General features: G+C 51.2%; 2 protein-coding genes across 3 annotated transcripts; both read left to right on the top strand.

Annotated features, from left to right (window-relative positions):
• Nucleotides 1-252: 252 nt before the first annotated feature.
• Nucleotides 253-8,737, top strand: blmh (bleomycin hydrolase). Of its 2 annotated transcripts, none has more exons than XM_068317174.1 (12): nt 253-528; nt 1,901-2,149; nt 2,227-2,336; nt 2,962-3,103; nt 3,178-3,266; nt 3,338-3,430; nt 4,644-4,799; nt 4,864-5,022; nt 5,091-5,158; nt 6,059-6,176; nt 6,744-6,810; nt 8,516-8,737. In XM_068317174.1, the coding sequence occupies exons 1-12, from the start codon at nt 519-521 to the stop codon at nt 8,668-8,670; spliced, it is 1,416 nt and encodes a 471-aa protein (XP_068173275.1). In that variant the 5' UTR covers nt 253-518; the 3' UTR covers nt 8,671-8,737. The 2 variants fall into 2 exon arrangements, with proteins under 2 accessions (XP_068173275.1, XP_068173276.1); XM_068317175.1 differs by having other exon boundaries at nt 260-528; nt 1,901-2,098.
• Nucleotides 8,738-9,965: 1,228 nt separating this feature from the next.
• Nucleotides 9,966-22,357, top strand: slc6a4a (solute carrier family 6 member 4a). The gene is made up of 15 exons (XM_068317173.1): nt 9,966-9,987; nt 12,142-12,266; nt 14,742-15,328; nt 16,290-16,424; nt 17,841-18,063; nt 18,347-18,485; nt 18,735-18,869; nt 18,988-19,091; nt 19,370-19,497; nt 19,597-19,709; nt 19,899-20,030; nt 20,714-20,813; nt 20,907-21,007; nt 21,082-21,249; nt 21,460-22,357. Exons 3-15 carry the CDS (start codon nt 14,911-14,913, stop codon nt 21,532-21,534), a joined length of 1,971 nt encoding a protein of 656 aa, XP_068173274.1. The 5' UTR covers nt 9,966-9,987; nt 12,142-12,266; nt 14,742-14,910; the 3' UTR covers nt 21,535-22,357.
• Nucleotides 22,358-24,344: the final 1,987 nt, after the last annotated feature.

Genomic DNA, 24,344 nt, shown 5'->3' with positions numbered 1-24,344 from the left:
GAATTATTTACCACTGCTCAATACAACCGTACAACATAGAACAATAAGTAAACAAATACAACATACGTGACTAGAATACAGTCATCACAGACAGGAAACAGCAGTCACAATAAACAAATAAATATATAAGTAAATGAATGTAAATAAATAAGGATCTTTATTGTGTCTTTAAACATTTTTGTGTCCCCCAGTTGTTCAATAAAGTTAAAACTGTTTTTTTCTTGTTATTTCTGCTGGACTCTTCCGGTTTCTCACGTCTGAACGCATAACGGTCCACGGCCGTGTGTCACCTGACACCCGGTGGACTCCTTCTCTCCGCCTCCTCCTCCCCCTGTGAGCAGAGGAAGGCGGGGTCTAGCCGTCAGTCCAAACACACCGCTAACTCCGCCCAGCTGCGAGTTGCCGGGACTGGAAACGAGCGCACCAGAGCTCCCAGTGGCTGCTGTCGGTGAATGAACGGAACAAAGAGCCGGTGACTTTCTGGACGACAGACGCGGTTCCGCCGGGTCCACAGAACCATGTTCACCGGTAGGTGTTCGGCGGGGCCGGCTGGCCCGGCCTGGTGTCGGCTGCAGCCGGAGCGCAGCCCGGAGTTCAGCCGGAGCGGCCCCGGAGCTAACCGGCTACGTTAGCATGCATTCCGTTAGCCTCGTTAGCGCCGATGCTTCCGCGGCTGGGGTGACAGTTCACCGGGATGGAGCCCCCGGGCCGGGCGTCAGCCGGCTAACCAGCTAACCAGTTCAGTCACTAGTTAGTGGGTTAGCCTCACTAGCGCCTCTCTCTGGGCCGGTTAGCCTGCTAGGCTAGCAGGAAGAAGTCAGACTGTCGTGATTGATGGAGGCGGGGCTTAACCGGCTAGTCCTGCTGCGGCTAACGAGCTAACCGGGGCAGCTCAGCTGGTCCCTGACCACGTGATGTCGTTAACGTTTTGAACCCGGTTCATGTGGTTCTGAACCGGAACCGGATCGGTTTGTTGTCCCTGATAAGGTCTTCACAGGAGGGGTGGGGGGTCTGTCCACGTCATCTGAGTCTGTGTGTCCACAACGCCCCCCCTCACTGATCACTACCTGTAGGGGGGCGGCGCCACTTGAAGCCCCGCCCGCTGGTTTACGCCCGGTCATGTGACTAACCTGGTGAACCGTTGTTTGTGTTTTCATCTTGTATGTTGTCATGGAAACAACTGGGAGGAGCTTAAAGCTGCTGTTCACCCGGGCTGGTCAGTGGGACCATCAGCTGACTGGTCATGTGACCTCTGGAGAACACTGGGGTCACATGACCTCCAGTGTCTGTAAGATATACTGTGTGTGTATATATATATATAACATTTATAAAAACTTGTAAATATACATATTAATATGTATATAAAATTATGTTTCCTTCTAGCAAATAAAACTAGATAATCCATAATTAATACCGATCAAAGTGGGGGTCAGGTGTGTGACATTCCTTCAGAGGTATTCACCTGTGTCTCTCTTGTGTTCACCTGTGTCTCTGTGAGGAGGTGTTCACCTTTGTCTCTTGTGTTCACCTGTGTCTCTCTTGTGTTCACCTGTGTCTCTCTTGTGTTCACCTGTGTCTCTGTGAGGTGTTCACCTGTGTCTGTGTTGTGTTCACCTGTGTCTCTGTCAGGAGGTGTTCACCTGTGTCTCTGTCAGGTGTTCACCTGTGTGTTCACCTGTGTCTCTGTCAGGTGTTCACCTGTCTGTTCACCTGTGGCTCTGTCAGTTGTTCACCTGTGTCTCTGTCAGTTGTTCACCTGTGTCTCTGTCAGGTGTTCACCTGTGTGTTCACCTGTGTCTCTGTGAGGAGGTGTTCACCTGTGTCTCTGTCAGGTGTTCACCTGTGTCTCTGTCAGGTGTTCACCTGTGTGTTCACCTGTGTCTCTGCGCCCCTGTCTCAGCCCTGAGCCCGGAGAAGGTGTCGTCCTTCCTGAAGCGCCTGAGGGCGGAGCCCCGCTACCTGCTGGCCCAGAACGTGTCCACCTGCATTGACCCCCTGGAGGCGTGTCTCCACCGGCAGACGGTCCAGGACACGGTGCACACCTTCCAGCACGCCATCCCCACCGAGGGCAAGCCAATCACCAACCAGAAGAACTCAGGTGTGTGTGTGTGTGTGGGGGGGGGGGCAATAACCAACCAGAAGAACTCAGGTGTGTGTGTGGGGTGGGGGGTGTGAGCCGGTCCAGGTCACAACCACTGTTCACCCCCGTCTGGTGCCCCCCCACAGGGCGCTGCTGGATCTTCTCCTGCCTGAACGTGATGCGTCTTCCCTTCATGAAGAAGTTCAACATGGAGGAGTTTGAGTTCAGCCAGTCCTACCTGTTCTTCTGGGACAAGGTGAGGGGGGTGGGGGGCCTTCTGGAACCAGGTCAGCGGGGTGGGGGGTGGGGGGCAGAGCCCCGGGTCAGCCGGCGCTCAGTGAGGGGGGGTTCTGATCATCCATTGTGGGGCTAAAGCCCTGCTTTGTGTGCTGATGTCACGTCAGGACCCCTCCCCCACACCGCTGGGACAGGGTGCCAAACACACGGCCCCCGGGCCGGATCCGGCCCCCGGTGGGGAGAGGTTCTGGTCCATCAGAGCTGTTTGTTTGTGGATTATTGATTATTGATTTGGTTCAATCCCAGACAGCTGTGATCACAGTGATGTCATGGTTTGACTGGCCCCGCCCACTAGAGAACAGATATTCCTGCATGTGGCCCCCCTTGAGCTAAAATAACTTTGACACCCCCGGGGAAGAACCTCTGACAGCTAATCAGGTCGTCGCTCTGTGACAGGAAGTACCTGTTCCTGCTAGCAGGTGATGCTAGCATGCTAAGCTACCAGCTGCTCCCTGAGCGTTAGCGTAGCGCCCTCACATCTCCCCACCATTGTTTTTTTCTTTTCACCTGAGACAGCTGACTTCCTGCATCCTGTTCATGTCACATGACCAGCCCCGCTTCCTGTCTCCCCCCCCTTCCTGCAGGTGGAGCGCTGCTACTACTTCCTGCACGCCTGCATCGAGACGGCACGGCGGAACGAGCCGGTGGACGGACGCCTGGTCCAGTTCCTGCTCTCCAACCCCACCAATGATGGGGGGCAGTGGGACATGCTGGTCAACCTCATCGGTCGGTTGCCGTGGCGCCGTGTCGTTTGTGTGTGGGGGGGGCGTGGCCGTAAACGTGTGCTCTGCCCTCTCCAGAGAAGTACGGCGTCGTTCCAAAGAAGTGCTTCCCGGAGTCACACAGCTCGGAGGCGTCGCGCCGCATGAACGACATCCTCAACCACAAGGTGTGTCCAGAGCCGCCGGGGGGCGTGGTGCCCCGGGGGGGGGCGGCACTGACCGCTGTCTGTGTCCACAGCTCAGAGAGTACTGCCTCCGGCTGAGGAACATGGTGGCCAGCGACGCCAGCAAGGCGGAGTTGTCCGAGGCTCTGGACGCCATGACGGAGGAGGTGAGTGTGAGGACGGGATCCGGGTCCAGGTCCTGGTCCTGGGTCAGTTCCCGATGGTTTGTAGCACTTATCTTTTTCATCAGTCTCCTAGCAACCGTCTGAGGTAGAAGGGATGGTGTTCTCTGATTGGCTCCTAGCTCGGTGTGGCCAGCAGAGGGCGCGCTCTGATTGGCTCTGGTTGTACCTGCTCGGTGTGGCCAGCAGAGGGCGCGCTCTGATTGGCTCTGGTTGTACCTGCTCGGTGTGGCCAGCAGAGGGCGCGCTCTGATTGGCTCTGGTTGTACCTGCTCGGTGTGGCCAGCAGAGGGCGCGCTCTGATTGGCTCTGGTTGTACCTGCTCGGTGTGGCCAGCAGAGGGCGCGCTCTGATTGGACGATATGAGAGCTTCAGGTCATCATCCTCTCATCGCTTCTCTCCAGGAACAAACGTTAGAAAGCTTTCATTCTCGTTGATGGACCGGATAATGTCACACACACACACACACACACACACACACGCATGCACACACACACACACGCATGCACACACACACACACACACACGCATGCACACACACACACACACACACGCGTGACAAACACACACTGGTGTGTGTCAACAACAATGATTACTGATTGAAAGACAAAACAGTCAGAGGCACGAAGTCCAGCTGTGAGCCGTCTGATTGGTCGCTGTGAGAAAACAAACACCTGCCGACCCCACCCCCACCAACCTGGAGAGAACTAGTGTGTGTGTGTGTGTGTGTGTGTGTGTGTGTGTGGCTGGGCAGCTGCTTGTTTAAACAGTTGCTCGTGTCTCACGTCAGCTTCACCAAGACCCCTCCCCTCTGCACGACAGGGGGCGGGGCTTCACCTCCGCGTTTGTCCACCTGGAAGTGTTTGTTTTCCAAACATCTTTGTGTCACCGAGGGTAGCGACCACCCGTGTAACACGTTAAACACATGAAACACCTTTAACATGTTTGACATGTTTAGCGGTACTAGTTAAACACGTTTAACAAGTTTAGCGTGATAACCAGTACCAGTAGTACCGGTTTTGGTTGTGGTACCGACGCCTCCCTCTCTGTGGGGGCAGCAGGTGTTCCAGTCCTGATGGTGACGTGGTTCTGGTCCCCGTTTGGTCCGAGGTCCCAAGGGCCTCCTGACCCCTGGGGCGGTCCTGATCCCCTGACGGTCCTGACCCCTGGGGCGGTCCTGACCCTGTCCTCTGTGCAGGTGTTCCGGGTGGCCAGCGTCTGCCTGGGGAGCCCTCCAGAGACCTTCTGCTGGGAGTACAGGGACAAGGACAAGAACTTCCACCGCATGGGTTCCATGACCCCCCAGGAGTTCTACCGGGAGCACGTCAAGCCCCTGTACAACATCCAGGACAAGGTACACCGCAGACCGTGTTACCCGTTGCCATGGAGACGCTGTGTCTGATGACCCGTGTGCTCAGGTGTGCCTGGTGAATGACCCCCGACCCCAGAACCCCTTCGGGAAGCTGTACAGCGTGGAGTTCCTCAGCAACATGGTGGGCGGGGCCAACACGCGCTACAACAACCAGCCCATCCAGCTGCTGAAGAAGGCCGCTGCCGCCGCCATCAAAGACGGCGAGGTGGGTGTGTGCCGCTCTGACCCCGTTGACCCTGAACCTGAACCTGAACCCAACGCTGTCCCCCCCAGGCCGTGTGGTTTGGTTGTGACGTCGGCAAACATTTCCACGGGAAGCTGGGCATCAACGACATGAACGTGTGAGTACAACGCCAAGTCATTAGGGCGTTATAGAGACGCGTGTCGTCTTAAGTAGTGTCGTCTTAGGAAGTCATATGTTGTCTTATGTAGTCCTGTGTTGTCTTATGTAGTCCTGTGTCATCTTATGCAGTGTCGTCTTGTGTAGTCCTATGTAGTCTTATATTGTTTTGTGTAGTTTTATAAAAGATCAACGCTTAAATTCAACTTTATTGATCCCTAACGGGGAAATTATTTTTTAATATTTATTTTAATATTTATTTTTTTTAAATTATATGGAGTAGTCTTATGTATTCATATGTAGTCTTACATATTAAATAGTCTTGTGCAGTCTTATGTAGTGTAGTCATATGTCGTTTTACATATTCTCGTATAGACTTATGCAGTCTTATGCAGTGTAGTCTTATATAGTGTTGTCTTATGTTGTCCTACGTAGAATATTCTTTTGCAGGGTGAGCTTATGTATTGTTATGTAGTCTAGTTTAGTCTTATGTAGTGTTGTGTAATCTTATGTAGTGTAGTCATATTGAGTGTAGTCTTATGTTGTCTTATGTAGTCTTGTGTAGTCTTATGTAGTCATATGTAGTGTAGGCTCATGTTGTCTTATGTAGTCTTGTGTAGTCTTATGTAGTCATATGTAGTGTAGTCTCATGTTGTCTTATGTAGTCTTGTGTAGTCTTATGTAGTGTAGACTTATGTTGTCTTATGTAGTCTTGTGTAGTCTTATGTAGTCGTATGTAGTGTAGTCTTATGCAGAGTAGGCATATGTAGGGTAGTCTTATGTATTCTTATGTAGTCTTACATAGTCTTATGAAGTCTTGTGTAGAGTAGTCTTATGTCATGAAGTATTATGTAGTCTTGTGCAGTCTTGTGTAGTCTTACGTGTTTTGACGTGTCCACAGGTTCAATCATGAGCTGGTCTTTGGCATCTCTGTGAAGAACATGTCTAAAGCAGAGCGACTGATCTACGGAGACTCCATGATGACCCACGCCATGATCCTCACCGCCGTCACAGACAAGGTGTGTCACCATCCTATGACCTGACATACAGAGCTGTTACCATCCTATGACCTGACATACAAAGCCATTATCATCCTATGACCTGACATACAGAGCTGTTACCATCCTATGATCTGACATACCAAGCTCTTACCATCCCATGATCTGACATACAGAGCTGTTACCATCCTATGACCTGACATACAGAGCTGTTACCATCCTATGACCTGATATACAGAGCTGTTACCATCCTATGACCTGACATACAAAGCTATTACCATCCTATGACCTGACATGCAGAGCTGTTACCATCCTATGACCTGACATACAAAGCTATTACCATCCTATGACCTGACATGCAGAGCTGTTACCATCCTATGACCTGACATACAGAGCTGTTACCATCCTATGATCTGACATACAGAGCTGTTACCATCGTATGAACAGGCGTAGAGTCCTGAAGTGCAGCGGGACTCTTGTTTACGCTGCTCTAATCAGCTGCAGCTTTTCTCAGTGATGTCATTTCCTGTCTAGTAAGTGAGTCCAGCTGTTGGACACCATCTGTCCTCTCTTCTCTTTTGTTCTTAGGAGGGGAAGGACGGCTATGAGAAGTGGAGGGTGGAGAACTCCTGGGGCGACGACCGCGGGAACAAAGGTATGCTTCACCATTCTGTCCCCCAGGTGTGATTAGTTCTGGTCACGTGACCACAAAGAAACTAGCGCTTCTGAATCTGAGGAACAAAGAGCAGTAGATGATCACCTTTGACCTTTGACTGACATGAAGAACCTGGTCAATGAGTCCGGCTAATGGAACTTCTGTCAGCCGGTCCATAATCCACCTTCAGATCCTGATTTAAACCTTCAGATGTCTGAAGAACATCTGTTCACACCTGCTGCCAGTCAGGGCTTCAGAAGGGTCAAATCTGTCTGTAACATCCATCTATAACATCCATCTATAACATCCATCTATAACATCCATCTATAACATCCATCTATAACATCCATCCACTGTATAACCCTCTATAACATCCATCTATAACATCCATCTATAACATCCATCTATAACCCTCTATAACATCCATCTATAACATCCATCTATAACATCCATCTATAACATCCATCTATAACATCCATCTATAACCCTCTATAACATCCATCTATAACATCCATCTATAACATCCATCTATAACATCCATCTATAACCCTCTATAACATCCATCTATAACATCCATCTATAACATCCGTCTATAACATCCATCTATAACATCCATATATAACATCCATCTATAACATCTGTCTAACATCTATCTATAACATCCATCTATAACATCCATCTATAACATCCATCTATAACATCTATCTATAACATCCATCTATAACATCCGTCTATAACATCCGTCTATAACATCTGTCTATAACATCTATCTATAACATCCATCTATAACATCCGTCTATAACATCCATAACTCTGGCGGTTGTTTGGACCTGGGGGTCGGCTTCAGGTCCTTGTTGGCGGTCGGTGCTGTGATTGGTCGGCGGGTGGTCGGCTCCGCCCCTGACCGTCCTCTCTCTCGTGTTGATCCCGTGTCTTATCCGTCCACATTCCTCTGAGGATTGAAAGAGATTTCAGGTCAGTCATGCTTCGTCGGATTCCACACACACACACACACACACACACACACACACACACACACACACACACACACACACACACACACACGTGTGAGCCCACAAACCAGAGGTTCGGCGTTCCGGTTCAGGTTCTTAAAGCACTGGAACAAAAATAAAGGTTTGGTTCTGAAACCAGGACGGCCTGTTGCCGTGGAGACGGGAGTTTCCTGCTCCTGGAGGCTGCTAACATTAAACAGCTGCTATCGTTAAACCGCTGCTAACGTTAAACGGCTGCTAACGTTAAACGGCTGCTATGGTTAAACGGCTGCTAACGTTTAACGGCTGCTATCGTTAAACGGCTGCTAACGTTAAATGGCTGCTATCGTTAAACCGCTGCTAACGTTAAACGGCTGCTATCGTTAAACCGCTGCTAACGTTAAACGGCTGCTATCGTTAAACCGCTGCTAACGTTAAACGGCTGCTATCGTTAAACCGCTGCTAACGTTAAACGGCTGCTAACGTTAAACAGCTGCTAACGTTGAACAGCTGCTAACGTTAAACAGCTGCTAACGTTAAACAGCTGCTAACGTGACGTGATGATCGGTCAAGCTCGTGGTGATTATTGATTGGTGACCGGCTGATCGGCTCCAGACCGGTTCGGTTCCGGTCTTCCCTACTATCAGGCCCTTCGTGCTGTGCTTTGGCCCCGCCCCTAGCGGGGCCCTGATTGGCTGCCTTCCTGTGTGCAGGTTACCTCATCATGACGGACGACTGGTTCTCTGAGTACGTCTACGAGGTGGTGGTGGACAGGAAGTTCCTCCCCCCTGACGTCCTGGAGGTGATGCAGCAGGAGCCCGTCCTGCTCCCCGCCTGGGACCCAATGGGGGCCCTGGCCACGCCCTAGGACTTGAAGCCCCTCCCCCAAGAAGTACTGTTATTCTAGACAGATTAATAAAGGTTTTTCTTTTTCAGCCGACTCCTGTCTTTGTTTCTCCTCTTTGTCTCTTAGCAGAATGCTAACCTGTGGCTAAGTGCTAGTACCTTGCTAACATGTTGACAGTCCTGCTTCTGATTGGTTGTTGGCATGTTTAAAGACACGTACGTGGAAACCTCTGTGAAGCGTTTCCATGCTAACTCATGGCCCCTCCTGCAGGGGACGCTGGGACGTCTCTACTTCCTGTCTCTATCAATTTAACCTCTGGAGCAGCAGAGATCTACTCCCTCAACTTTGTGTGTGTGTGTGTGTGTGTGTGTGTGTGTGTGTGTGTGCGCGCACACCTCCTCTCTGATTGGTTATTTAGGAATGTTAAAAGCAGGAAGTGTCAGGAGGAAGCGGCTCCCTCCCTAGTGTCTCCCTGCCGGTGGGGGTAACGACCTTTGACCCCGGCAGCGGCTCCACCCTGCTTCACTGCTCACTTCCTGTTTAAACACATACAGAAAGTTCAGTTTCAGTTCCAAACTAGTCCCCGCCCCCTGCCTGAGGTCAGAGGTCATCCTGGTGACTGTCAGCTCCAGCTGTTTCACGTGAGCCGTTTCAGCCACGTCAGACCTTCTGTCACTTCAGCTGTGTGTGTGTGTGTGTGTGTGTGTGTGTGTGTGTGTGTGTGTGTGTGTGTGTGTTTTCCAGGATTAACCCAGTACTTCAGCTGATGCTGATTGGAATGATACCCCCCACCATCCACCCACCCCTTCCCACCTTAGAGGCCAACCTTTAGCCTCTAGCCTTTAGCCTCTAGCCTTTAGCCTCTAGCCTTTAGCCTTTAGCCTCTAGCCTTTAACGGGGCTAGCCCGAGGCCTTCCTGCTAACTGCCGTCCAGCCCGGCGGCCTGCTGGAGGGTGGGTCCGAACGGGTCGGTTAGTCTCAGTAATCCGCCTCTCACTTCTGAAAGTGCACTTTTCTCACTTCCTGTGCCTCTGCCCCTCCCTCCTCTTCCTCCTCCTCCTCCTCCTCTTCCTCCTCCTCTTCCTCGCTCTGATAAATATGCATCAAGGATGTTGGATTAGCGTCTGTTAGTGAAGCTTAGCGCCTCGGTGTTTAGCGGCGCCGTAAGCCCAGGCGTGTGGTGTGTGTGATCGGGTTCAGCTGCACGGACGACAGGACGTCCTGCAGGAGACGCCCGACCAGAGACCCGCCCCAAACCTCCAATCAGAACCTCTGCCCCGTGTCCACACACTTATGGCCACAAGGTGTGAGTAAGGACAGCGTCGTCAGCGTCAGCAGGTAACTTCCTGTCTCACCGTCCAGGTGTTCCTCCTGTCAGAGGCAGAAGTTAGCATGTAGCTCGCCTAGCGGTTAGCATGGAGTCCATGTGTGGAAGCAGCTCCAGAGACTGTAAAACTAGCTTAGCTTTAATTCTCTTTGTTAGTGCCCAGCCCTATTAGCATGCTGCCAGAAGGAGGCTAATGCTAGTGAGGATGTAATGCTATGTACGAGACACTTCCTGTTTACTTACGACTCACTTCAATCAACATCGACGTATTCTGGTCTAAGCTAAGAGTCATTGCAGCTATCGGCTAATTTAAGACTCTAACGATGAAGCAACCTTCTGCTAATTGTTCTACAGCTATAACCACTGTTAGCTTGTATGCTACGTAGGAAACATTTAAGACTTCGGGTTTCGTGACGCTCAGCCAATCAGACCTCCAACCAGTCAGTGGCCGTAAACAGCAGCGTCATCAGCGTACAGGTTAGCTGGACAGGCTAAAGGTTACAAACACAAAGCAGGTCAGAGGTCAGTGGAATTTTTAACAATCATGTTTTGGTTCATTTGGTGTCAACAGTAGGCGGGGATTAGTCAGGATGTTTTTCTCTGGAAATGTTTTCTGGAATAAAGTTCTCCATCAGGAGGAAGACGAGGGGAAGAGGAGGGGGAGAGGAGAGGAAGAGGAGGGGAAGAGGAGGGGGAGAGGAGGGGAAGAGGAGAGGAAGAGGAGGGGAAGAGGAGGGGAAGACGAGAGGAAGAGGAGGGGAAGAGGAGGGGAAGACGAGAGGAAGAGGAGGGGAAGAGGAGGGGAAGACGAGAGGAAGAGGAGGGGGAGAGGAGGGGGAGAGGAGGGGAAGAGGAGAGGAAGAGGAGGGGAAGAGGAGGGGAAGACGAGAGGAAGAGGAGGGGAAGAGGAGGGGAAGACGAGAGGAAGAGGAGGGGAAGAGGAGGGGAAGACGAGAGGAAGAGGAGGGGGAGAGGAAGACAAGAGGAAGACAAGAGGAAGATGAGGGGAAGAGGAGGGGAAGAGGAGAGGAAGAGGAGGGGAAGAGGAGGGGAAGAGGAGAGGAAGAGGAGGGGAAGAGGAGATGAAGACAAGAGGAAGATGAGGGGAAGACGAGGGGTAGAGGAGAGGAAGAGGAGAGGAAGACAAGAGGAAGACAAGAGGAAGATTAGGGGAAGACGAGGGGTAGAGTAGAGGAAGAGGAGGGGAAGAGGAGAGGAAGACAAGAGGAAGAGGAGGGGAAGAGGAGAGGAAGACAAGAGGAAGACAAGAGGAAGATTAGGGGAAGACGAGGGGTAGAGTAGAGGAAGAGGAGGGGAAGAAGAGAGGAAGACAAGAGGAAGACAAGAGGAAGATGAGGGGAAGAGGAGGGGAAGAGGAGAGGAAGAGGAGGGGAAGAGGAGAGGAAGAGGAGAGGAAGAGGAGGGGAAGAGGAGAGGAAGAGGAGGGGAAGAGGAGAGGAAGAGGAGAGGAAGAGGAGGGGTAGAGGAGAGGAAGAGGAGGGGAATGCTACGGGTCCAACAGAAGCTTCATCTGGAGTCGGTTCTGACCTCTTGACCTCTCATGGGGGACACCAAGGGGCGGAGGCATGTGGCCTTTACCTCTGACCAATCAGGAAAGAGCTGTCGTGTTGTAAACGTATAGGACACGCCCCTTCCTCTAGTCACTCGTTAGACAACAAAAATCTGAAGAGTCACATGACATAAAAGAGGTGGAGCCATTATAGCTAGCTACCAGAGCTAACCCCTGGTAGCTACACTTACTTATTACTCCTCCTCATGCCTCTCAGGGGGGAGGGTGGGGGGTGGGGTTAGGGGCGGGGTTAGGGGTGGGGTTAGGGGTGGGATCTGGGGGGTTAAGAAATAAAATCATTAAAGTAGCTTCATGTTCAGGACGGTAAAGTGATCCGGTCCAGATTAACCCTGTCGGAGACCCTATGGGGGTGGGGGGCAACATGTGTGTGTGTGTGTGGGGGGTGTTGTGGGCCCCCCATTCCGGGGCCTCAATACATCCAGGAAAGAGACTAAAAAGCAGGAGGTGTGAACGACAGAGACCCGATTCTGTCTGAGCGTCTGTGAACGCAGCACGTGTGTGTGTGTGTGTGTGTGTGTGTGTGTGTGTGTGTGTGTGTGTGTGTGTGTGTGTGTGTGTGTGTGTGTGTGTGGAGGAGAGGGAGAGGGCGAGCGAGGCACAGGGACGGGGGAGGATCAGGATCAGATGGACCGACGGCTCCTGACGAGCAGCTGATCCTCTCAACTTTCCTCTGGATTCTGCGTCTGCAGCTCCTCTCAGGTACGCTTCAGGTGCAGGTCCACCGGGTTCTGGTGCTGGTTCTGATCCAGGTTCTGGTTCTGGTCCACGCTCAGGTTCAGGTTCTACCAACTTGACTAACTTGAGGTGAAGATGAGCTCCTCTTCCTCTTTCGGGGAGGAAGAAGGAGCGGGGAGCGTTCCACTCGGGGAGCGTTCCACTCGGTGAATGATTGAAGACCTTTGATTTATTTGAGCAGGAGGTCAGACCTGAACCAGAACCCCCACCGGCGTCCGTTAGAACCCGGTGGGAACCATTAGAACCAGCAGGAGAGCTGTTTGCTTGTTTGCTTTGTTTTGCTTGTTCTGGTCTTTAATTTGTTGGTTTTGTTTGTTTGTCTTTGTTGTTTGTTGTTGTTGTTTGCTTGTTTGTGTTTACACAGAGGCTCAGGTCAGTAAACAGTTGAAGGTTTGATCCTCGGCCGCAGAAACCGTTTGATTTCAACACAAGAAGTATTTAAATTAATTCATGTAAAAATTAAGAAGACGAAAACCTCCTCCTCTTCCTCCTCCTCCTCCTCCTCCTCCTCTTCCTCCTCCTCCTCTTCCTCCTCCTCCTCCTCTTCCTCCTCTTCCTCCTCCTCCTCCCTCTTCCTCCTCCTCTTCCTCCTCCTCCTCTCCCTCTTCCTCCTCCTCTTCCTCCTCTTCCTCCTCCTCCTCCTCCTCCCTCTTCCTCCTCCTCTTCCTCCTCCTCCTCTCCCTCTTCCTCCTCCTCCTCCTCCTCCTCCTCCTCCTCTTCCTCTTTATCCTTTCCAAAAATGTCAAATTTTGCAATATTGAAGAGAATTTTATTGATGCATCTCAAAGCCGAGAAAAACTGATTTCCTGTTTGAGTGATTCTGCAAACAAACAAACAAACAAACAAACAAACAAACAAACAAACAAACAAACAAACCTCCTGCAGGTTCAACAGGAGACTGATGTTAAACAACAAACTTCTGTCATTTTAATGACATCAATCAATCAATCAATCAGGTGACCAGTCGATCTTCTCGTGATCGATGGACGGAGGATCAATGAGTTCAGCTCCTCTGGAGCTTTGAACCTTTTAATATTTGTTTCAGCCGATCTGATTGGTCCCATTTCTGTGTGTGTGTGTGTGTGTGTGTGTGTGTGTGTGTGTGTGTGTGTGTGTGTCTGTGTGTGTGTGTGTGTGTGTGTGTGTGTGTGTCTGTGTGTGTGTGTGTGTGTGTGTGTGTGTGTGTGTCTGTGTGTGTGTGTGTGTGTGTGTGTATGTGTGTGTGTGTGTGTGTGTGTGTGTGTCTGTGTGTGTCTGTGTGTGTGTGTGTGTGTGTGTGTCTGTGTGTGTGTGTGTGTGTGTCTGTGTGTGTGTGTGTGTGTGTGTATGTGTGTGTGTGTGTGTGTGTGTGTGTCTGTGTGTGTGTGTGTGTGTGTGTGTGTCTGTGTGTGTGTGTGTGTGTGTGTGTCTGTGTGTGTGTGTGTGTGTGTGTGTGTCTGTCTGTGTGTGTGTGTGTGTGTGTGTGTGTGTGTGTGTGTGTGTGTGTGTGTGTGTGTGTGTGTGTGTCTGTGTGTGTGTCTGTGTGTGTGTGTGTCTCTGTGTGTGTGTGTGTGTGTGTGTGTCTCTGTGTGTGTGTGTGTCTCTGTGTGTGTGTGTGTGTGTGTGTGTGTGTGTGTGTGTGTGTGTGTGTGTGTGTGTGTGTGTGTGTGTGTGTGTGTGTGTGTGTGTGTGTGTGTGTGTGTTGCTCAGATCCACATTGATTTTTCTTTCTCAACATCTGATTTTAATTCCACTCCTCTTGAACCCACATGTGGTCTGGATCCGGTCCAGAACCCCATCAAATCCACACCGGATCAGGTTCTGAATTGGGTTCTGGATTGGATCAGGTTCTGGATCAGGTTCTGGATCAGATTCTGAACCGGATCAGGTTCTGGATTTGGTTCTAGACTGGATTGGGTTCTGGACTGGATCCGGCTCGGTTCTTCTGTATGTCTGGGTTGATGATGTCATCAGAGCTGTGGGCGGGGCTGACAGCATCTTTAGCAGCTGGAGGCGCCTCATTGGACAGAGTTCAAGTAAATCCTTCCCACAGGTTGTGTTGATGATGTCATCAATACTCGCCCGGTGCAACCTGATCGATCAGGCGATTGGTTATTGATCTGACCAGTAGCCATTGCTCAGCTGGTGGGTTGACTGGTTGGTTGGTTGGGTGACTGGTTGGTTGATTGATCAACTGGTTTGTTGGTTGGTTGGTTAACTGGTTGGTTGATTGGTTAACTGGTTGGTTGAATGCTTGACTGGTTGGGTGGTTGGTTGGGTGGTTGGTTGGTTAACTAGTTGGTTGATTGATTGATTGCTTCCAGACCCAGATCATGAGGTCATGTGACCATAAGAACCAATGGAAACATCATGTGTTCATGCTAAGCTAAAAGCTAAACAATGACTTCCTGGTGTGGTTGGCTCCTCCCTCTCAGGTGTGTTTTGTCTCCTCCCCCTCAGGTGTGTTTTGTCTACTCCCCCTCCGGTCCTCCACCCCCAGTGTCCTCCAGGAGCTCCCAGAATCCTTTGCGTGCCCTGACTAGTCTTCTTGCTGTGACTCCCGCCCCCCTCATGGGCTCAGCGTCTGACACGCCCCCGTCAGTGGAAGCCCCGCCCCAGCCTTAACGCGATGGAGCCCGCCGTGATGATGACGATGCTGTCGGACAGACGGGACGATGAAGAGGAGAGGGAGGCGGGGGGAGAGGAGGAGGGGACGCAGCAGGAGAACGGGAGACCCCTGCTGGAGGGGGCAGTAGAGAAAGGAGCCCCCCCGGACCCCCCCTCTGGACAGCAGGTGTCCAACGGCTTCACCGCCTCCAGCCCCCAGAACCCCAGGGAGGGGACCGCCTCCGGCGCCGGGGGCGCGTCCTCGGGGGCGGTGGGAGGGGGCGGGGCCTCCTTCAGGACCCTGGTGGTCCAGCAGACCAGCCTGTCGCCCCGGGAGACCTGGGGCAAGAAGATGGACTTCCTGCTGTCGGTGGTCGGTTACGCCGTTGACCTGGGCAACGTGTGGCGCTTCCCCTACATCTGCTACCAGAACGGAGGAGGTGAGGGGCGGGGCCTGTGTTGGGCGGGGCCGGGGGCAGGGCCTGTGAAGGATGGGGTCTGTGAGGGGAGGGGTTCATGAACTGAGAATTAAACGTGTTTGATCAACAACAACAAATAAACAACAACAACAAATTACCCCAAAACAGCAACTAGAACAAACAACAAGAGAACAGCTGGAGATAAACAATGATAAACACCAAATAAACAACACAACAGGTCACAACAAAACAGCAAACAAACAACACGCCAAACATCAGGTGTTTGGGGGAGGAGCCATCTACCCAAACAGTTAGTGGCTAACTGCTACCAAATGCTAAGGGCTAATTAGCAGATGGCATTATGGAGTTCATCACCGTTTGTTTGTTTGTTTGTTTGTTTGTTTGTTTGTTTCTTTGTTTGTTTGTTTGTTTGTGTGTTTCTGACTGGATCTGAGTGAACAGATAGAGACGCGACCAAACAGCTGGATAAACCCCGCCCCCGTCCGCCCCCCCAGCAGAAAACAGGCCCCCCTCCACCTTTATTGAGTTTGCAATAATAAAATCTTTGCAATTTCCTGTGTGCTGTATTTGTACGTCTGGAGGGTGGGGGTGTGGGTGGCGGTGGGGGGGCGGGTAGCGGTCGAGGGCGGTGGGCGAGTGTAGTGACAGGGGGGGACGGTGGGGGGGCCCTGATGGAGGCCGCAGTATTAATTGTGGTTTTTATGAGAAGGCGCCTTCGGCCGCGTTTAATAACCTGAAGCCGGCAGCTCAATCAGCCCTTATCTGCCCCCCTGCCCCCCCACGGCCCCGCCCACCACACACACACACACACACACACACACACACACACACACACACACACACACACACACACACACACACACACTCTAAGTGGATAGTGAGGACCAGAGACGTGTGATCAGGTTAGGGTGAACATCATCATCATCTGGTGGTTAACTGTCTCCTCTGGCTCCTCCCCCAGGGGCGTTCCTGCTGCCCTACCTGCTGATGGCGCTCTTTGGGGGTGTCCCCCTCTTCTACATGGAGCTGGCTTTGGGCCAGTTCCACCGCAGCGGCTGCATCTCCGTCTGGAAGCACATCTGCCCCATCTTCAAAGGTAGGAGCCCAGAGGCCCCGCCCACACACTGGGGGGGTGGCTAACCTCCTGACCACGCCCCTTGACGACATCAGTAACCCCCCCAGAAAAACACTCTATGGTATGATCTATGAAATGATCACATCTAACAAGAAATGTCACCAGATGTCACCAGGAGAAAGAAAGGAAGATTAGTCAACAGACGGCGAACCAGTTAACTAGAGACTAGTTTAAACACCAGTTAACTAGAGACTAGTTTAAACACCAGTTAACTAGAGTCTAAACAGTTGTTAACTAGAGACTAGTTTAAACACCAGTTAACTAGAGTCTAAACAGTTGTTAACTGGAGACTAGTATAAACACCAGTTAACTACAGACTGGTTTAAACAGTAGTTAACCGGAGACTAGTTTAAACACCAGTAAACAAGAGACTAGTTTAAACATGAATTAACCAGAGACTAGTTTAAACACCAGTTAACTAGAGACTAGTTTAAACACCAGTTAACCACCGACTGTTTTAAACACCAATTAACTAGAGTGTAATTTAAACAGTAGTTAACTGGAGACTAATTTAAATACCAGTTAACTAGAGACTAGTATAAACACCAGTTAACTAGAGACTAGTTTAAACACCAGTTAACTAGAGACTAGTATAAACACCAGTTAACTAGAGACTAGTTTAAACACCAGTTAACTAGAGACTAGTTTAAACGCTAGTTAACTAGAGACTACAGTAGTTTAAACAGTAGTTAACCGGAGACTAGTTAAAACACCAGTTAACTAGAGTGTAATTTAAACAGTAGCTAACTGGAGACTAGTATAAACACCAGTTAAGCAGAGACTAGTTTAAACACCAGTTAACAGGAGACTAGTATAAACACCAGTTAACCAGAGACTAGTTTAAACACCAGTTAACTAGAGACTAGTTTAAACACCAGTTAAGCAGAGACTAGTTTAAACACCAGTTAAGCAGAGACTAGTTTAAACACCAGTTAACAGGAGACTAGTATAAACACCAGTTAACCAGAGACTAGTTTAAACACCAGTTAACTAGAGACTAGTATAAACACCAGTTAACCAGAGACTAGTTTAAACACCAGTTAACTAGAGACTAGTTAAACACCAGTTAACTAGAGTGTAGTTTAAACAGTAGTTAATTGGAGACTAGTTTGAACACCAGTTAACTAGAGACTAGTTAAACACCAGTTAACTAGAGTGTAGTTTAAACAGTAGTTAATTGGAGACTAGTTTAAACACCAGTTAACAGGAGACTAGTATAAACACCATTTAAACAGAGACTAGTTTAAACACCAATTAACTAGAGACTAGCTTAACACCAGTTAACTAGAGTGTAGTTTAAACAGTAGTTAATTGGAGACTAGTTTGAACACCAGTTAACTAGAGACTAGTTCTAACACTAGTTGGTTCCGCCCCCAGGGATAGGATTCGCCATCTGCATCATTGCCCTCTATGTGGCGTTCTACTACAACACCATCATGGCGTGGGCGCTGTACTACCTGATGTCATCGTTTGGCTCCGCCCTCCCCTGGAGCACCTGCTCCAACAGCTGGAACACCGCCCACTGCCACCAGTACATGTCCAGCGACCAGAACGTGTCCTGGTCCAACTCCTCCACCTCCCCCGCCGAGGAGTTCTACATGTGAGTACAGGGGGAGGAGCCAGGAGGGGGTAGGAGTAAGGAGGAGGTAGGAGGGGTCAGGAGGAGGGAGGAGGAGTCAGGAGGAGGGAGGAGGAAGGAGGGGTCAGGAGGAGGGAGGAGTCAGGAGTCAGGAGGAGGAGTCAGGAGGAGAGAGGAGTCAGGTTCGGGTTTGACTCCTGGATCGTTTCCTGTTTCTGACATGAATCCTGACTCTGAGCTCAGCTGAGTTCAAATAAAACTGATGTCCTCCATCACTGCCTCTCCTCCTCCTCCTCTCCTCCAGGCGTCAGGTCCTCCAGGTCCATCGCTCTCCTGGTCTTCATCATCTGGGCTCCGTCAGCTGGCAGCTGTCCCTCTGTCTGCTCCTCATCTTCACCGTCGTCTACTTCAGCATCTGGAAGGGAGTCAAGATGTCTGGGAAGGTAAAGGAGGAGGGGGAGGAGGAGGAGCTGCATCATCATGAGGAGCAACCCTCCTGTTAGAATGTTAGCATGTTAGCGAGCTCTGACACCTCCCTCAGTGACTCCTGACACCTCCTCCAGATGTGGGGGTGGGGAGGTGGGGGAGGTGCAGTACACTGTTAGCTTAGAGGCTACAGCCGTTAGCAATGTCGGCCAGTGGTCCCCGGGGCTCCGCCCCCTGTTGCTGTGATTGGTTGTGGTTGTGCTCAGGTGGTCTGGGTGACGGCCACCTTCCCCTACCTGGTCCTCCTGGTGCTGCTCGTCCGTGGGGCCACTCTGCCCGGGGCCTGGAGGGGCGTGGTCTTCTACCTGAAGCCTGATTGGGAGAAGCTGCTCAGCACCACGGTAGGTGTCCCGCCCTCGGCTAACTCCTCCCCCGTACTCCTCCCCCGTACTCCTCCCCCTAACTCCCCCTGACTCCTCCCCTGACTCCTCCCCCTGACCCCTCCCATCACCTGTCCAGGTGTGGATCGACGCCGCCGCCCAGATCTTCTTCTCCTTGGGGCCGGGCTTCGGCGTCCTGCTCGCCTTCGCCAGCTACAACCCGTTCCACAACAACTGCTACAAGTAAGAGCATCACCACGGCGACGGGAGACGGACCAATCACAGGCCTGGAAGACAAAAACATTCGTTTATACAGAATATTATAAAAATAAATAAACAAAATAACATCATAAATAAATAAAAAACAGGTGTTCCTGACTGTAGCTCCGTTTAACCTTTCACCTCTTCTCAGTGTCTCATTGGTCGCTTTGAGTCATGTGATCTGGTGAGAGAAGGTTTGAGGAAGAGGAGGGTCTGTTTGATCAGATGTTATTGATTAATCATCAACTCCTCCCCCTCAGAGACGCTCTCCTCACCTCCTCCGTTAACTGTCTGACCAGCTTCCTGTCTGGTTTTGTCATCTTCACCGTTTTGGGCTACATGGCTGAGATGAGGCATCAGGACGTGGACGCCGTGGCCAAAGACGCAGGTAGGTCCCGTCTGGCCCCGGGTCTGGATCCAGACCCGGACCCGGGTCCAGGAGCCTCCTGGTGCTGCTGCCTCAGAGCGTGTGCCCCCCCCCCCCCAGGTCCCAGCCTGCTCTTCATCATCTACGCCGAGGCCATCGCCAACATGCCGGCCGCCTCCTTCTTCTCCATCATCTTCTTCCTGATGATCATCATGCTGGGGCTGGACAGCACGGTCAGTCCTCCAGGCTCCGCCCACGGGCGCCGCTGCTGTTTTATGTCTGTGTTCTGGTTCTGTTTCTGATTCTGGTTCTGAGTCTGAGTCTGAGTCTGAGTCTGGTTCTGGTTCTGGTTCTGGTTCTGATTCTGATTCTGATTCTGATTCTGGTTCTGGTTCTGATTCTGGTTCTGGTTCTGCGTCCAGTTCGCCGGACTGGAGGGCGTCATCACCGCCATGCTGGATGAGTTCCCTCAGGTTCTGGTCCGGAGGCGGGAGGCGTTCGTCCTGGGTCTGGTGTGTGTGTGCTACCTGGGAGCCCTGTCCACACTGACCTACGTAGGCCCCGCCCACCACCCACCTGTCTGTCCTCCAATCAGCTCCCTCACCCTACTGATGATATCACACTCTACTGATGATGTCATGTTATACTGATGATGTAACACTCTATCGATGATGTCATATTATACCGATGATGTCACGTTATACCGATGATGTCACATTATACTGATGATGTCGTATTATACCGATGATGTCACATTATACCGATGATGTCACATTATACCGATGATGTCGCATTATACTGATGATGTCACATTATACCGATGATGTCACATTATACTGATGATGTCACATTATACTGATGATGTCACGTTATACTGATGATGTCACGTTATACTGATGATGTCGTATTATACTGATGATGTCGTATTATACCGATGATGTCACATTATACCGATGATGTCACATTATACCGATGATGTCACATTATACTGATGATGTCACATTATACCGATGATGTCGCATTATACTGATGATGTCACATTATACCGATGATGTCACATTATACTGATGATGTCACATTATACTGATGATGTCACGTTATACTGATGATGTCACGTTATACTGATGATGTCGTATTATACTGATGATGTCGTATTATACTGATGATGTCACATTATACTGATGATGTCACGTTATACTGATGATGTCACGTTATACTGATGATGTCACTCTTTCAGGGCGGGGCCTTCGTGGTGAAGCTGTTTGAGGAGTACGCCACGGGCCCGGCCGTCATCACAGTGGTCCTGCTGGAGGTCATCGCCGTCTCCTGGTTCTACGGTGAGTCGGGTCATGACGGCACAGAGGTCATGTGACATCACCAAGGTCATGTGACTTCACCGAGGTCATGTGACTCCTCGCTGCCCCCCCCAGGCACCAGCCGATTCTGCGGCGACGTGCAGCTGATGCTGGGCTTCTACCCCGGCTGCTTCTGGAGGGTCTGCTGGGTCGCCATCTGCCCCTGCTTCCTGCTGGTGAGCCCCCCCGTGCGCAGCGGCCAATGGGAGCGTGGCGCCGTGCTGACGTGTGATGTGGTGTCTGTGTCCAGTTCATCATCATCAGCTTCCTGGCGTTCCCCCCGGAGGTGCGTCTGTTCCACTATGACTACCCCCCCTGGACCACGGTGCTGGGCTACTGCATTGGGGTGTCCTCCTTCGTCTGCGTCCCCGCCTACATGGTCTACCACCTGCTGCACGCCAAGGGCTCCTTCAAGCAGGTGCGCCGCCACCGGCCAATCAGCACGCAGCAGCATGGGTGGAGGGGCGTGTCCCACAAGACGCACACGGGCTGCTTGTGTCTGGTGGTGATTCACATCCACCTCTAGCTAGGCTAACGTAGGCTGGGCTAACATAGGCTAACATAGGCTATGCTAAGCTAGCATAGCTTTAGCCCCTCTGAGCTAACGACACCTGTCCCCCCCCCACAGCGTCTCCTGAAGAGCATCACCCCGGAGCCGAGCAGCGACCATCACAGAAACTTCATCATCACCAACGCCGTGTGACACCCCGCCCCCTCCGTCCAGCCCCACCCTCTGGACCTTTGACCTCACCTGTTGTCACCTGTGCCGCGTGGAGACGGAGGCGTAGCTGCTGGTTCTGGTCTCCGTGGCAACCCCCCCCTTATGGTTCTACACATGTTTTCTATAAAGGTTGTGTGTTCAGGCGGGTAGGAAGCAGAGCCCCGCCCCCTTCCTTGCAGAGCCCCGCCCCCTGGCCGTCTGTTTATGTTCCTGTCTGTTACGTAAAGTTCAGGAATGTTTTTACGTCTGAAGCCAAAAACCTGTGGAGTCCTGTGTGTGTGTGTGTGTGTGTGTGTGTGTGTGTGTGTGTGTGTGTGTGTGTGTGTGTGTGTGTGTGTGTGAGTGTGTGTGTGTGTGTGTGTGTGTGTGTGTGTGTGTGTGTGTGTGTGTGTGTGTGTGTGTGTGTGTGTGTGTGTGTGTGTGTGTGTGAGTGTGTGTGTGTGTGTGTGTGTGTGTGTGTGTGTGTGTGTGTGTGTGTGTGTGTGTGTGTGTGTGTGTGTGTGTGTGTGTGTGTGTGTGTGTGTGTGAGCAGGGGGTGTGGTCTGTGAGTACTGGTCATCTTGTGTTAACTCATCTGTGTCGTGTAACCTGTGAACCTCCCGTGTGTGTGTGTGTGTGTGTGTGTGTGTGTGTGTGTGTGTGTCATGTGATCTCCTGTTGTCACGTCAACCATTGAACTATGTAGTGGAGGAGGTGGCCCCGCCCCCTCCTACCTGTCGTACCTGAGGTTTGTGTCAGATGTGTGTCTAGAGTAACGGTCAATAAATGTGATCAATAACCAATAATAAAGATCAATCAGTGACAAGTGACTGGATTGGTTAATGATGCACCAACAGAGGGCAGCTCCGCCCCTCACAACACCTCAACAGGAAAACCTGATTCAAGGTCAAACCGGTCACCAGACATCACCCGAGTGGTGACATAATCAATACAGTAGTGACATCATCACCTAAGTGATGACATCATACATATAGTAGTGACATCATCACCCGACTGTAGATGTTATTAATCTGGTGATTATGTCACTATAATTGATAAAGTAGTGACATCATCAATAAATTATCATCATCATTACCATCATCATCACCATCATCATCATCACCATCATCATCACCACCATCTTCATCATCATCATCATCATCATCATCACCATCATCTTCATCACCATCATCATCACCATCATCTTCATCACCATCATCATCATCTTCATCACCATCATCATCACCATCATCTTCATCACCATCATCATCACCATCATCATCATCATCACCATCACCATCACCATCATCATCACCATCATCATCATCACTATCACCATCATCATCACCATCATCATCACCATCATCTTCATCACCACCATCATCATTATCACCATCACCATCATCATTACCATCATCATCACCATCATCTTCGTCACCATCATCATCATCATCATCACCATCATCATCACCATCATCTTCGTCACCATCATCATCATCATCATCATCATCACCATCATCCTAGTCAATCCAGAATCCTTTAAATTGCTAAGCTAAATGCTAATGAACCTGTCCCACACGATGGGAACCTGTGGAGTCCTGTGTGATTGGTTCCATTTCTGTGTGTGTGTGTGTGTGTGTGTGTGTGTGTGTGTGTGTGTGTGTGTGTGTGTGTGTGTGTGTGTGTGTGTGTGTGTGTGTGTGTGTTGTAATTTCCTCTGATGGACACATCATGTGTTTTCTCTTATCGTTCACATCTATAATAAACGCCGTGGCGGCGGCGGCGGCGTATCACCTGCCCCCCTCCCCCCGCCCCCATCATCTCCTCCTATCGTCTCCTTCCTTCTGCTCGTCTCCTCAGCGCTGAGCCGGTGCTCTGATCCTAGCCTCTGATTGGCCGACACTCTCTGAACATTTCAGCTCCATCAGGAGGAACACCTGACATTCAAATGTCAACAGGTGGAAGAGAGCAGGCCCCGCCTACTCACAGCCCCGCCCACTCACCCGGCCCTCAGGGCGTTACCGTTAGCTGCGGCCCCTTCAGGGTCCGTCGGTGAGCGGAGCGCTAGACCGAAGGTGTCACCAGCTAGTAGCAGCTAGCATGTTGTAGAAGTTAAGATTAACAGCAGTTAGCATGTGGTAGCGGTTAGCGCTAGCAGCCGAACTGATCCGCTGTACATGTACGATGAGATGTTGGTGATGTCACGCCGTAGCCCTGCCCCCAGCGTGTTGCTGCTCTTCCTGTGTTCAGGTGAGGGGGCGGGTCTTGATGACACTGCTTCCTGTTTGTAGGTGGAGCCTAAACAGAGAGCACAGCTTTTCTCACATGTTCTTGAGCTCCTATAGGCTGGGCTCTGGAGGGAGGCCCCGCCCCAGGGGCTGCTGGGTAACTTTGATGCTTTGACCCTCCCTGCCCCCCCCCCTGCGGGAGACGCTGACATTCTCTCGCTCCTCCTGCCTCTCTGATGATGCGTTGATAACGCCGCCATCTGAACTACAGGAAATGAAACCTTCATCCTGCGGGCGCCGCCGCCGCCCGTTATCGCACCACGCCTCGGTGGGCGACGCCCCCCCTCACAACCCCCCTCACCCCCCCTCGCCCTAATGAACTCATTTAAGGAAGGAGACGGGGGCCTTATCTGTGAGGACGAGGCGTCTCCTCGCTTCACAGGACGGTTGCTAGGAGACGAGGAGATGAAGGCCTCCAGGAGGAGGTGGTGACCCCCCAGGACTGAAAACCCTTCAGCAGCAGGTTTCATCTCTCACATGAACTAGAGACTAGTTTAAACACCTGTAGAGACTAGTTTAAACACC

Source organism: Antennarius striatus, chromosome 6 (assembly GCF_040054535.1).
Source record: "Antennarius striatus isolate MH-2024 chromosome 6, ASM4005453v1, whole genome shotgun sequence".
NCBI classification, from domain to species: domain Eukaryota; kingdom Metazoa; phylum Chordata; class Actinopteri; order Lophiiformes; family Antennariidae; genus Antennarius; species Antennarius striatus.
Note: the sequence above shows the minus strand (reverse complement) of the source record. Positions and strands in the feature narration are given on the sequence as shown.